Source organism: Hipposideros armiger, unplaced genomic scaffold (assembly GCF_001890085.2).
Source record: "Hipposideros armiger isolate ML-2016 unplaced genomic scaffold, ASM189008v1 scaffold_709, whole genome shotgun sequence".
Taxonomy (NCBI): Eukaryota; Metazoa; Chordata; class Mammalia; order Chiroptera; family Hipposideridae; genus Hipposideros; species Hipposideros armiger.
In genome coordinates this window covers 1,040,305-1,054,222 of record NW_017732059.1, presented here as the reverse complement: position 1 = coordinate 1,054,222, position 13,918 = coordinate 1,040,305, and the positions used below count along the sequence as shown (strand labels likewise).

At 53.4% G+C, this 13,918-nt stretch overlaps 1 protein-coding gene across 1 annotated transcript in view; it reads left to right on the top strand.

Moving 5' to 3' along the window:
• XG (Xg glycoprotein (Xg blood group)) overlaps positions 1–13,918 on the top strand; it is a 30,764-nt gene that overhangs the window by 2,324 nt on the left and 14,522 nt on the right. Inside the window, exons 3-4 of the mRNA XM_019627109.1 lie at positions 7,761–7,802; positions 9,816–9,839. Coding sequence (XP_019482654.1) covers positions 7,761–7,802; positions 9,816–9,839 — 66 coding nt within the window. The remainder of the gene's footprint in view (positions 1–7,760; positions 7,803–9,815; positions 9,840–13,918) is intronic.

Here is a 13,918-nt window from a genome sequence, read left to right as displayed (position 1 = left end):
GTATGTCTCCCATATCACGTGTGACATGTGTGTTCATCGACTGTTTGATCGGTAAGGCTTTTTCGGTCAGCAGGCGCCTGTCGGTAGATAAGGTTTGGGGGAGTCAGCAATGATACGTGGACTGTGTGGGGGTCGGTCCCCACAGGGTCAGCTGTATTTTCTGTTGAAAGTGCGCCAGGTGCTCGGCAGGTATCGTACGGTGCTTGCTGCGTTCATCTGCGGTCGGTTTGGGTTCTAAACATGGTGAAAAGGAGCCGTTTCCCTAGTTGCCCGAGCCAACGGGCTGGACCACACTGGCCTCACCCCACATCCCTCCGTGTAGCTTTCCCTCGACCCCCCTTTGATCTAACCAGTCAGTGGGTGTGGAAGTCGCACCACAGGCGGGTCGTGGCCCCTGCCTGTTGTCACCTTGCCCGTGGTGGGGCTGAGCTTGCTTAGCTATTTAGGGCAGGGATTCTCAACGGCCAACGCACAGAGGACTCACCGGGGAGGCAGCTGGCTGAAAGGCGCCACCGGAGTCCCCACCCCTGGAGATCTTCACTCGGGAGGCGGGTGGGGCCCTGGCAAACCTGCATTTTACGATGCAGCCTGGGCGACGCCCATGCTGCAGTCAGGGTTCGCGGTGGGTGAGAGAGACTGAGTGTGCACCGGCTGTCTGGTCTACCCGTGGCTGTGCCTCGGGGACCCCAGCCACAGGGGGGTGGCCGCTCTGTGGCTCCAGGTTTACTGAAGCATCGCCCAGCGTGGGCAGGCCAGAAGTGACAGCCCGAGGCAGAGGAGCTGCAGCCAGCTGGTCTCAGTTGGGGGTGACTTTGCGCCCAGGGGACACTTGGCAATATGTGGTGTCCGTTTTGGCTGTCACAGCTGGGAGTGAGGAGCTGTGTCATCGAATGAGCACATACCGGGGATACCGTTCAATGTCTCGCAGTGCACAGGACGGGCCCCACCAAGGCAGCAATCCAGCCTTGGGCGTCACTACTGCTGAGTTTGAGAGAGTGTGTCTTAGCCTGAGAGACTCTACCTGTCATCTCTTTCATCTACCATCTGTATCTATCTTCTATCTATATCTATCTATCTATCATTTATCTATCATCTATTGTCTATAATACATATATATTTTCTATCATCTATCTATCTATCTATCTATCTATTTATCTATTTTCTATCACTATCTATCTATCTATGTTTCTATCTATCATCTATCATCTATCTTTCTATCTATCCATCCATCTATCATCTATCTATTATCTATCTATCTATGTTTCTATCATCGATCTATCTATCTGTTATCTACCTATCATCTATCTATCTGTGTTTCTATCTGTCATCTATTTATCTACCTACCTGCCTATCTATTATCTATCTATCTATCTATCTATCTATCTATCTATCTATCTATCTAGGTTTTTGTCTATCTATCTATCTATCTATCTATCATCTATCGTCTATCATATATATCTATCATCTATTATCTATCTATCATCTATCCATATCTATCTATCAATCATCTATCTATCATCTATCATCTATCTTCTATCTACCTATCATCTATTTTCTATCATATATATCTATCATCTATCTATCTATCTATCTACCTATCTATCTACCAGCTACCTATCTACCTAGAGAGTTAAATTTATTTTAAGAAATTGGCTCCCAAGACTACGGGACTGGCAGGTCTGAGATCTGCAGGGCAGGCTAGAAACGCAGGAAGGACTTGACGCTGCCACTTTGAGTCACAACCCCTTCTTTCCCTGGAAACCTGCCTTTGCTTTTAAGGCCTCCAACGAATGGGATGAGGCCCACCCACTCACCCACCCACTCACCCACTGCTTTATTTACGTTGATGCTAGACGTGAATCCCATTCACAAAATGTCTTCACAGTGACACCTAGACTGGTGTTTGACCCGACAGCTGGACATTCAGGTCTAACCAAGCTGACACATAGAACTCACCAGCCAGCATGTTTTCATCTTTCTACGTCAACAGCTCCTAGGACCTGCTCCCTCTTAGTGTCTCTCAGGCCATGCATCTATGTCTTCAGACGTATTTCCATGTTTGCTTCTGTTGGCAGACATGGGGCCTGCTCAGCGCTATTAGATCCTTTCGCTGCTCCAATTTCCCTGTTACCATGAGCTGAGCTTATGAAGGGATTGCCTGTGCACGGAAGTGAGCTGCTGCAGAAATTGCAAAACGCTTGAGAACCAAGGAAGAGTGCTTTGCTCTTCCTGCTAAGCGAATTCTGCAATGAGAACGCAGGTGCCTTTCCCAGGGGACCCCGAGCAAATTAAAAAGATTTTTTTAAAAAAATGCAAAAGAGTGCGTTTCACTTGAAAAACAGTCCCTTAAAATTAGATGAAGGCCTCCTGAATTTTCTTTAAATGATTCCTTCCGATTATTGCTTGTTTGTGATATATCCTTCTGATATATTTGTGGGCTCCATCTATGGAGGTCCCCAAGGTGGGTTCAAGGCCACCTTCGCTCCTGCCTGTAGTGAGAAGCAGCCTGCGGAGGGGGGGTCTTCCTTGGACACCCCTGCAACCAAGGCTCTGAATCTTTGGGGGCTGATGACCTCCTGGACCCTGGGGAAGGGGGTTCGGTCAATTGGACGGTTCCTGCTCAGAATATAAACTCCCAAAGTGGGGTCCCAGACCCGCGGCACCAACATGCCCTGGGAGCTGAGGAGAAAGGCTGCCTCAGCCTCCCCAGACCTGCTGAGCCAGGCTCGGCGCGTATCCAGGCTCCGGGCTGATGTGCACGCCCTGGACGGCCTGAGAGGCTCTGAGGCAGAAGCTGGGGCTGATGGAACCGCGTGGGTGTGGACGCAGCCCACAGGGAGTGACCTGTGTCCTCACAGCTCTGCCAAAGAGCCCCTTCCTTTGCATCCTAGCCCCAGGGGCCGGTGGCCACCTGCCCTCCCCTCCACCCCTCCCCGCCAGGCTCTCTGAAGGTGCCTTAGTGCGGGCTGGGCGATGGCCTTGGGTTTAAGTCTCTTAACGGGTTGAGCTGTGTCCCCCCAAATTCATATGTTGAAGTCCTAGCCCCAGGACCTCAGAATGGGGCTGTGTTTGCAGATGGGGCTTTAAAGAGGGGATTAAGGTGACATGAGGTCACTAGGTGGGCCGTGATCCAACAGGACCATGTCCTTATAAGAAGAGGAGGTGAGGGCACAGACACACACAGAGGGATGGCCATGTGAGGACACGGGGAGCAGACGGCTGTCTGCATGCCCAGGAGAGAGGCCTCAGGGGGGACCAGCCCTGGGACACTGGATCTCGGACTCCAGCCTCCAGGACTGGAAAATGTATCTCTGTTGTTTAACCGGCCCCGTCAGGGGTCTTTTGTTGTGGTTCTCACACGGCAAAGTGAGGGCCACGGGCCTAGAGGCTCTGTATCCCATCAGGAGCTGTACGAAAAAACACCTCTCAGGCCCAACCAGACCCTGCGTGGCAGAGTCTGTGTGTCCCCCGTGTCCTCAGGGATCCAGGCGCACGTGTCACTTTGGGGAGTCCGGCGTAGGACACGCCATGCAACAATGCCTCATTGGGCAGGCTGCAGCGTCCTTCTCAAGTTTGCTTTTCATGACAGATGTCTTGTCTTTTACGGGACCTCTGCTGGTGCCGAGAGAGGGCTTTGATCTGCAATGCACTGACAGGGCCCCTGGGACACCAGGAAGCCAGACAACTGGTTGACCTTGTGGGAGACGCTCAGTGGCTCTCAGCGTCTCAAGCACTGGCGGGGACCTGCTCAGCCCCAGGGAGGGCCCCCAGCCTCTGCGGAGAACGTCAGCCGTTACGTCTGTGGATATTCGCGTTGAGGGGTGGACCATGGGAACCCACGTCTTCTGAAGGACACGTGCTGTCCTGCTGGAAGCGAGAACCTCGTGAGAAACTAGAGAGCCAAGTGGATGTGGCCACACAGCTCTTCCAGAGGGAGAAACCAGAGCCCCACCGGCGACCTGCAGGCCCCACCGGGAACGACGCCCTCCCCCACTTTCCTTGTGTTCACCTGCTTTTTAAGCCTAAACTGCCCACCTCGGCAGGTGACTTATTGTCTCTACTCTGGGAAACACACCGTCCTGGGAAACGGTCCCTCTAATAGGCTTTCTGAACGTTCATTTTCCCAAAAAGAACGTTCGTTTCCCAAAAAGAAGAGGTTTGTTCCCAGAAAGTCCCTGCTCCAGGGGCCATGCCCCTTGGGGGGAAGTCTTCAAGGATGAGAGAGGGTCGTGTAGATTGAAGGCTGGCAGAGCCGCTTCATTGGCGGCAGCTGACCTCGGAAGGTTTGGGCTCCACCAGCCAACGCTTCAGGGGAAACCAATAAAACGCTAGGGAAGGAAACGCAAAGCAACCGCCGTCAAGGGCAGCCGATGCGTGCACTGCTGGGATAATGCCACCTACGTGCACGCGTGGGCTGCGTGCCCGGGACAGATGTGGCCCACTGGGATTCAGTCCCTGCTGTGTACGCTCTGCTGGTAAGAGCGGGAGTGGGTGCCAGCGCTGCAGCTATTAATGGTGTTTTCCTTCTTCTGTTCTCTTTCTCCGAGCTCCCTCTTATAGAGTAAATAATTCAGTGAGCGGTTCCTGAAAGCTGGGAGGGACGCTCTCCGGGGTGGCCTGTATCCTGCTTGCAAAGCATCCGTCTTGGGCTGTGTTATTGTTACTCCAACAACAGCCCTGCCCTTTGCTTTGCAATATTGGCGTGGGTCATGTGGACGTGGGGGGGTCTGAAGAGACGTAGAGAAACCGAGGGATTAAAACGTCCGCTGTGAAGGAGCTTAGAGGTGCGCAGGGGTTGGCTGTGAACTGGGGAGGGGGCTGTCGTGAGTGTGGTTCCTGGAGACACCGGAGGTCATGTCAGTGCCACAGAGGCCGGTTTTCTCTGGGGGAGGGGGCGTGGGTAAGGCTGACCCCCGGCCCAGCAGCTGAGCCCCTTTTACACCCACATCTGCAGGATGTCGGTGGCAGAAAAGCAGCACTGAGAACGCAGAACATACAAGGCTGCTGCCTGCTGGGGCATTCCCAGACCCGGGGACATGTGGGTCTGACTAAGCGCTGAGTAAAAGAAACGCAAATGAGAAACAGATTTTGTGTTTTAGGCTCTGAGTGGAAAGCCTGGCGAACGAAAGCAATTGCCTTGCCAGCAGCCCCTCCCCTGACAACTTCCCCAAAATTGAGCCCCCAGCATCAATATCGGCTGCCTGAGTGACCCCTCAGAGAGGCGACCCCTGCAATGGAGGTGGGGGTGGGGACGCTGCCATGGCTTGGGGAGAGCTTGGGGCGCGGCCGGGGAGCTGGGGGTTCCTGCGTTGCCTGAGGCCTGCAGGGCTGGCCTAGGTCCACGCCTGGCGCCGGCCGCCGGCCGGCCGGAGACTGCCTGCTTATGCAACGGGGCCCGGGGACCTGACACCGCCCCACACGTGGGAGTCACGCTCACACACAGGTCTCCCTGCAGAGCGACACCTGCACCCACCAGACGCGGCGTCCCCAAAGACCCTTCTCATTCCTACCGCCCCCAGGGGGCATCACAAGCACCTCCAAGCCAAAAGAGGGGGTACGGAGGGCTGTCTGCCAAGCTGCAGAGAGGGCACTGGGCTGCCGGGGACTCCACGTCCCCATCCATCCATCGACCTCCCTCTCCAGGTGGCCCCGTGCCCTTTGGGAGAACACACACAGGTGACGCCTCGTGTGTTATGCAAGGAGATTTCGGAGCGGCTGGTTCAGGGTAGATGACCACACAGAGGCCCCGGATTATCTGGGACCAGGGCTGTGGCTGCCACACGGGCTGGGGAAGGTGGTTAGGCGTTTGTTTATCAGATGCCTGGAGCTGTGGGGACCAGCCACGTTGGTGTCCCTGGGGAAAGTCGCTGGAATGCAACCAGCGTAGCTGGGGCAGCTCTGGGGGCCCCCCGCAGATGTGGGGGCTCCTTTGAACTGGACACAGGGTTGGCCACACCCAGCCGGCCACCCCCGAAGGGAGGTGTCCCAGGAATCCAGGACGCTGACGCTGTGTCCGGTCCCCCTGGAAAATGGTGGCTGAGGGTGCCGACAGGAGCACAGAGGGGCCAGACCCCAGCCATGGAGAAGGGCGTCTGGAGTGAACCCCCAGAGTTACAAACGGCTCTCTGGGGTTCCGCGTGTAATTGTACCGGCGGCTTTCAGCCTCCACTCGGGACCTGGGGCTGCAGATGGGCACACTGGCCTTTGTTCCCTCCGATGCTGTGGCGGTTCCTGGCTCAGGAGGTGCCTGCCTGGGGATGTGTCCGTGTGCCCTGGGACCCCAGGTCCCTCAGCAAGGAGCCCCAGAGCCTGGCCATGTGCCATCCCGGCTAGGGCTGCACCGGGGACTTCACAGGCCCCAGGCTGGACGGGTCAGAGCGTCCTGCAGGGCGGGCACGGGATGGGATGGGCTGGAACCAGTCAGAGGTGCTGCTTACACAACCTTGTGGGGGTCCTCAACGTGCACGTCGCATGGCTGAACTGCGTGACCTGTAACTCATAGCTCACCAGAACAGGCTGTCACCAAAATGGGAGATTCAAGCCACTCAGGGTCTCAAAGGTTTTCTAATGCATTTTTCTAACTTTAGAGGCCGTGAGGGGGTGGGGAAGGAAATGCAAAAAAGCATTTTCATGAACAGGAAAGGCACTCCATGTAGCCCTCTCTCTCACACTGGGTTCCTTAAATATATATATAGTAATTGAGATGAAATCCACATGCATAAAAGTCACCATGACAATCCCTTTAAAAGGAGCAGTTTGGTGAATTTTGGTAAATGTACAGTGCCGTGCACCCATCACCACTGCTATCTAATTCCACAACACTTCCCCCCAGATGCTCCCCCATCCCTCCTGGCAGTCTCTCCGCCGCCGCCCCCCCCCCATCCAACCTAGTGGGACTCGAGCCCCGTAAGAAAAGCAAACCAGGTCCCTGCGTCTCTCCAGATGGCAGGCTTCCTGTGTGTATTATTTTTAGCACATCTGAAACCCACACGTAAACAGAATTTCTGAGCCCTTGTGCGCTGGGAGGAGGGCCTGGCTGGGGAAGTGTCTGCAAGTCTTGCCCGAGGGGAGCCCCAGGCAGCCTCCATTCAACATCTACTCTCTCTGAGCCATAAACGAAGGTATCCACGCGTGTAGCCACATGGCCCTACTGTATCCCACTTCCCGCGAGCTAAACATGGGGGCCGGAGCCTCTCCCGGCGACTAAAACGAGCGCCCTGGAAACAACGCATGTGTCACCTCCTCCAGGCAGGCCTCCAGGACTGCCTCACCGCAAGGAGTAGAATTGCCGGCTGCCTTTTGGGTCCCCGCTGCTCCCAGTTTCTACCTTCCTATGTCCACGCGTCTCTTCCTGCTCAAGACCAGGAGGGAGCACGCGTGTGGCTCCTTGTCACACCCCTAACACCCAGCAGTGTCCCCGGCATGCAGCCGTGGTTCCTATAGGTTTGCGGACGCTCGGAGGTTTAAGTTTGCGGAAACATGTGTGGTCGGTTGGGGCAGCTGGGATCCTAGGAGCTTCCTAATCTTCCTTAATTAAGACAACTCTGCAGGAAGATAAGACAGGGGTTTGACAGACACATGGGAGGCCGGGGGAAGGGTCAGGGGGACTTGGAGCCTCAGTTTAGCTCAGGGTGGGGCTGAGTTTTGCACCAAAGAGCGAACGTGTCTGGCTTAGCTCGGGGAGCAGCCTGGAGAGGGGAGTGGGGCCCTGACCGTCTGTCCCATCCCCCTGTGATGTGTGCCTTGTGTGTTCCCAACAGGTCAAGACGACTTTAATTTGGCCGACGCCCTCGATGACCCTGGTGAGTGCTGATACGTCACGGGGAGCTCGGGTTTGTGCCACCAGTTTGGCGGTTGGTCGGTGGGGTCAGTCAGTGGGTTTGTGCGGGGCTGGGGTTGCGAATTCCCGGGCCCTCAGGTCTCTGTGTTTCCCACGGGATCGCAGGCTGCGGTGAAACCCCTTAGCCAAGGATCCTTTGTGTGGGGGGCTCAGTTGCAAATCTCAGGAGGTCCCTGCTGCCCGAGGCTGTGGTCTGGGCACACACTGGTGGCTTTTGCTTTTTTTTAACCGCGGGTTCTCACTTAGTCTGTGCTGTGTCACACACACCCTGACTGAGAAACTGAATGCAGCCAGCCTGCCTCCCAGGGCTGCCTGCCCAGTGGGTTCTCTTGGTCAGAACGCTAAATATAGGGGTGCTGGGCCCTGGAGAGACAGTCCAGCCGGGCGGCCCAGGTGTTCAAACCTGGCTGGGCGGCAGAGAGGAAAGCACTGGACACGTAGGCACAGGGGGCTGGGGTGTCTGTAGAAAGAAGTGTGCACACTTGTCACAGAAGGTCACCAGTTCCGGCAGCAGCACCAACCACGGGTCGCTCAGCACAGATAAATGATGGAGGGGGTTGGGGGTAGTGAAAAAGGGGTGTGACGACCGGGATGTAGACCCAGAAAGGACAGCAGAGGCACAACGATGGAAACCACCAATGCTGTCCAATGTTCCCCACGGACGGAGGCTTTTGCTGACAATAACCATGGACGCGGGGGGGGGGGGGGGATAGATGTGATATTACTGTCAGTGCAACAGGAAGACTGAAGGGTGCTTGCCAACACGGGGACACCACCTTCCCACCAGGCTGCAGCGGTGACAGGCTGAGTCCTACCCGGCCTGCACGGCTGCGGGGTGAGCGTGGCCGGAGGGCAAACATCGGAGCCTCACGGGAGGACATCCCGGCCATATCCTGCGAAATGCGGCCTCAGCGGTCAGCGCTAGGGGGCGGGGTGGATAAAGAAAAGTGTGTCCACGACACGGCACAGGTGTGTGACAGGGCAGGCCCAGGGGCTCCGGGGCAGAGCTACGCGTCTAACGTATTTTATGGATTGAAAAGCATCCCTGACGCGAAACAGTGATTCTAGTGCTAGGCAGACGCTCAAGAAAACAGAGAAGGGGCTTCAGCAAATGTGTGTGAGCGAATCTGGAGAGCAGCCCTGGTCACAAGAGCCGACAGGTGGGAACGGCCCAAGCGCCCCTGCTCAGAGGAACGGTGCTCTGTGAGAGGGAGTATTACGCAGCCGTGAAAAGGACCGAGGCCCTGGCACAGGTCCAGCACAGTGGATGGACCTTGGACACGCAGTACTCACTGCAGAGAGGGCTTCCAAACACATTTCCTCTGCCTGGAAGGACCCTGCCCTCGGTGTCCCCTTGTCAGCCTGCATTGTCCCTGTTCCTTCCTCCACATCCAGCCTCACAGAGCCGGTGGCCACGTTCTGCAGCCCAAGCTCTGTCCACGTGATGTCTGCATCCGCAGGGGCTGACCTCCAGGTACGGCCGTCACATGACAGGCTGTGGCGGACACACAACTCCACCGCCGTTTGTTGAGTGAATAACCACAATTGGGAAAGTGACAGCCGCATCGTTCTGGAAGCCGGAAGCCCCTCTCCATGTTTTGTTCTGCCTCTTGTACCTCTGCTCTGCAGACGCACGGCCGCCTGCCCTGGGTGGCCGTAGCTAAGCGGATGTCCCCGCAGGTGTCCGATATCTTGCTCCCTCGCCCTCTGAAAGTCTCTGCCCAAATGTACTTCCTAACCAGCCGCCTCATGAAAACGTGGCCCTCACCCTCCAGTCCCTCACGGCTCCGGGAAAGTCTGTTAGGCATGGGTTGGAAGGGTGACATCTCTGTTTGGATGTTCCCCCTGAATGCAAAATGGAACATGTGTTCGCATCGCTGAATTGTTAGTGCCTTGGCACCGTCCCTTTTTTTTAGGGTACTAAGGATTCTCTCCTCAATGCTTATCGAATGTATTTTTCTCTCTTTGCTTGCAGAACCCACCAAGAAGCCAAGCTCAGGTGAGTGGCATGTGACCGGGCAGAACTGGGGCTCTGCCTGGCATCCTGTGGCCCTGGAGGGTTATGGGAGGATGTTTACAGGGCCCTGAGGTGTGTGAAGGACAAGTGAGTGACCGCCACTCAGCAGGCGTTAAAAGCAAGCCCTAGTCATCAGGGACAGGCAAGTCGTCAAAATCACCGTGACATGTCACCCCATTCCCGCTGGGGGTGCAGGGGCAGGCATCCAAATGTGCAAATTGACAAGCGTTGGCGGGGATGTGGAGAAACTGGAACCCTCGTGGGTGTGGAAAATGGGGCAGCCGCCGTGCAAAGCAGTCTGACAGCTGCTCAGAAAGTGAAACACGTGTTCCTAGCAGCATCACTCGCCATCGCCAACCCGCGTGTCCACCGGTGGCCAAGCGGATACACAGAGCGGGGTCCGTCCATCCACAGAATAGAATATTATGCGGCCAGGAAAAGGACGGGGAGGTGCTGACACTCACCACAATGTGGAGGGACCTTGAGGACACGGTGCAAAGTGGGAGACGCCAGACACGAAAACCCACATATTATATGATTGCATGTAAATGAAAAAATCTCCTGCCCGGCATTATGAAAATACAAGCATGACCCTGGCCCCCTCGCTGACAGAAGCAGCGGCTGGCACTTCAGGCCCTGAACCCACAAGGGCGGGTGTATTGGGATGTAAAGAGCCATGGTGACTAAACACGTCAGTAAAAAGACATGACCATGGGCCGCTGAATAAAACCCCAGCCACCTGGCATTCACAGCAAGGCAATTAATTTTCTAAGTTAAATCCTGGGAAATAGTAACAGGGATGATAAGACGGGGAAGAACTCAAGTTATTTTAATATTGCTGGAGTTTGACACGTTTAAACTGAACTCGTTAAAAATAGAAATGGGGTGGGTAAGCCCTCCATGCGTCAAGGAGTCCCGAGAATGAAGAACAAAGTATCGTTGATGGATTAAATAGAGATCAGGAAAGAATAAAAAGATAAAAGAAGGAGGAAAAAAGAGTAGCAACAATGTACCACTAATCGTAGTAGATATAAGACGGTTTCATGAGGAGGCTGAGAAACACACAGGGTAGATAAAGTAATTTAAAATGAGTTACAGGCTCTCCAACAAGAGACGTTTGAAATATAATGCCACAGAGAAGGCGAGGACAGATGGGTGGGAAGAGACGCACGACACCAATAGCAAGTGGTGAAAGTGACGTTCAGTAGCCATGTCAGACGTTTAAAACGATGCTCTAGGGATAAAGCGCTCCTGTGGGCAAACAAAGTAACTACTTACGAACCACAGACAATCTCCACAGATGGAAAATCAACCTTGATCCACCACGCGCCTCAACAAAGTCAAAAGTGGAAATGAAAAAATCTGAGTGAGACCTTTTGCAGGCAAAAATAAAAGCACAGGGATTTTAAAATTGATAAACTGTGCACCATACTGGAATTAGAAATAATAATTATGATAACTTGGCCACATCCTCTCCAAAGTGGAAACTTGTAGGCTGCTGGGGGGGAGAGGCTCATCGCTGCTCATACAATCGTCTTAATGTATAAATTAGATACGAGGTCAGACAATGAAGTTTGTGACCTCACCGTAGAAAAAGTGCTCCATCCCTCACTGCTGAATATCACTGCGGTCACCTTCGAAGTCCTCCCCTTGGGAAGCTATGCACCGACGCCAGCGCCTAGTCCACCCTTCAAAGACATTCTGGAACTCTTTTTCTGGAGTGGCCATCAGAGCTGTCATCGTATTACCCTTGATGTCCTGAATGTCATCCAAATGTCTTCCTTTCAATATTTCCTTTATCTTCGGGTAAAGAAAGAAGTCACTGGGGGCCAGATCGGGTGAGTAGGGAGGGTGTTCCAATACAGTGATTTGTTTACTGGCTAAAAACTCCCTCACAGGCAGTGCCGTGTGAGCTGGTGCACTGTCGTGATGCGAGAGCCATGAATTGTGGGCGAACAGTTCAGGTCGTCTAACTTTTGTATGCAGTCTGTTCAGCACTTCCAAATGGTAAACTTCGTTAAATGTCCAGTTGGTACAAGTTCATAAGGAATCATCCCTCTGATATCAAAAAAGGTGAGCAACATCGTTGCAACAAGTTTGTGAACTTGATTGTCAGACCGCGAGTAGATGGCTTCTTCCAAAAAAGATACATCGCCAGAAGAGACTGCCGGGGGCGCAGCTGACAGTACAGGAAACCACGGAGCCGCCACGGGGAAGAAAAGTGAAGATGTTTCACATTCAGTGAAAGGCCAACAGTCACCCACACCCAACAGGTGACAGGCGTAGCAGCAACCATTTGCAAAGACCTAAGCTCGGCCACGTTGTTGCTGGGATGATCACCAGAAAAAGGACTTGAGCGTTTAAATCTGAGCACATCTCCCAACCGTCCCCCCCAAACCCCCACCCCCAGTTTTTTTCTCTGAGAAAGAGGTGGAGAGAAGAGGCTTAAAGGAAGCCAGATGTTACTACTACAAAAAGGAAAAAACAAAGTTACAAATGGAGAAAAAAATACAGTTTCTTCTCACCTGTTCTTATTTTTCCCTCAGCGTTTTTGTTGTTGCTGTTTTCTTTTTAATTTGGAAGATTAACCTTACTGATTTAAGCGGGCAGTGCTTGAAAGGGTAGGGAGTTACTGAGTGTAGGCGTGGGGGTTTTGGAGGTGACGGCACAGTGTTTGCTGTTATGACCGTGATGAGCAGGCATTAGGACTGCTGGAAAATCGATTCTAGAACTAAAGCGATTCTAGTTTGTCCTATGCGTCCCTTTGGGGTCCCCAGCCACCCTCTCTGCACGCAGCGCTACCATCTTCTTGTGAAAATGAGTTTCTAGGAACAAAAATGACAGCCGTGTGTGTGTGTGTGTGTGTGTGTATGTGNAAATGTTTCTGGTTAATTTGGAGGCTGTACCCACACTTTGGGAAATGGCTGGGGGTCACTGTGGCTTTCTGGTTCAATCTCAGTCTCCCTGGTTTGGCGACCCCCCCCCATTTCGCCCCCCGTTAGCCATGCTTGGAAGCAGAGAGGTCTTGGCAGCTGAACACTGAATGCCCTGATTCATCTCCAAAGGGAGGCACAGAGGGGGATCAGGGAAGTTTTCCTGCAGAAATAGCAGCTCAGATTTTAGCTTGGGGTCTGGCAAGGTTGGGTCCTGAGACCACCCATGTCTGAATCTGTCTGGGGTTTGGGGGGGCTTCCACCCCATACTTCCTTTGTGTCCGTGGAGAAAGCTATTAAACAGGAGCTTATTCCAGTGGTCTTTTTTTTTTTTTATTAAGAATTTCTGCCACTTCCAAACTCTAAATCCTGCCCGTGGCCTCCCTCTGCTGGTGGATGGGTGGAACTGACCACCCCCCGGATGGGACAAGCCTGGGTCCCCGTTACAGCCACCCCCCCGAAAGGATGAGGGAACAGAACTGATGAAAGGCATGGCATGCCAAAGACACTGCACGTGTATTTCGGTTGCATCTTTGTCAGGGATGTGTAAGCACTTGTAAACTTAGGAGCTCAGGCGTGACGCATTCACCTCAACCCCAAAATGTAAACATGGGCACCAGCGCCCACAAACTCAGTCAGCAACATAAACACTATTTCAGTGCAATGTTTCAAGAATGATAATAATAAATTGGCAAACTGCAGCTTTCGGGCTTGCCACGTGCTCATGCAAATAAAGTTTTATTGGAACTGGGGAGCGGGTATAGGGTGAGGTGAGTGAGGCATTGGGATTTACCCAAGGAGATTCATGTAAATATTCATTTTATCGAAAGCGATACAGAGAGTTACTCAGTTCATTGAAGGTGTCCAAACTCCTTAAAAAATAGCAAACAGTAAAAAAAAAATAGATAACAATGAGTTTGAGATCCATCCACAGCGTTTTTCTTTCCCGGCTGTGACGTGTTTCTCTCTATTTCCCTGACAGAGCCAGTGAATGTCTGAACACCTCAAGGTCACATTGAGAACAGGTCAATTTGGACAAGAACCCTGTTCGTCACTCCTGTAGACAGTTCCCTTCATTTTTGGCCTCATTCGCCTTCCTCCAGTGTTTCATCTGCCGTTTGAAAGACA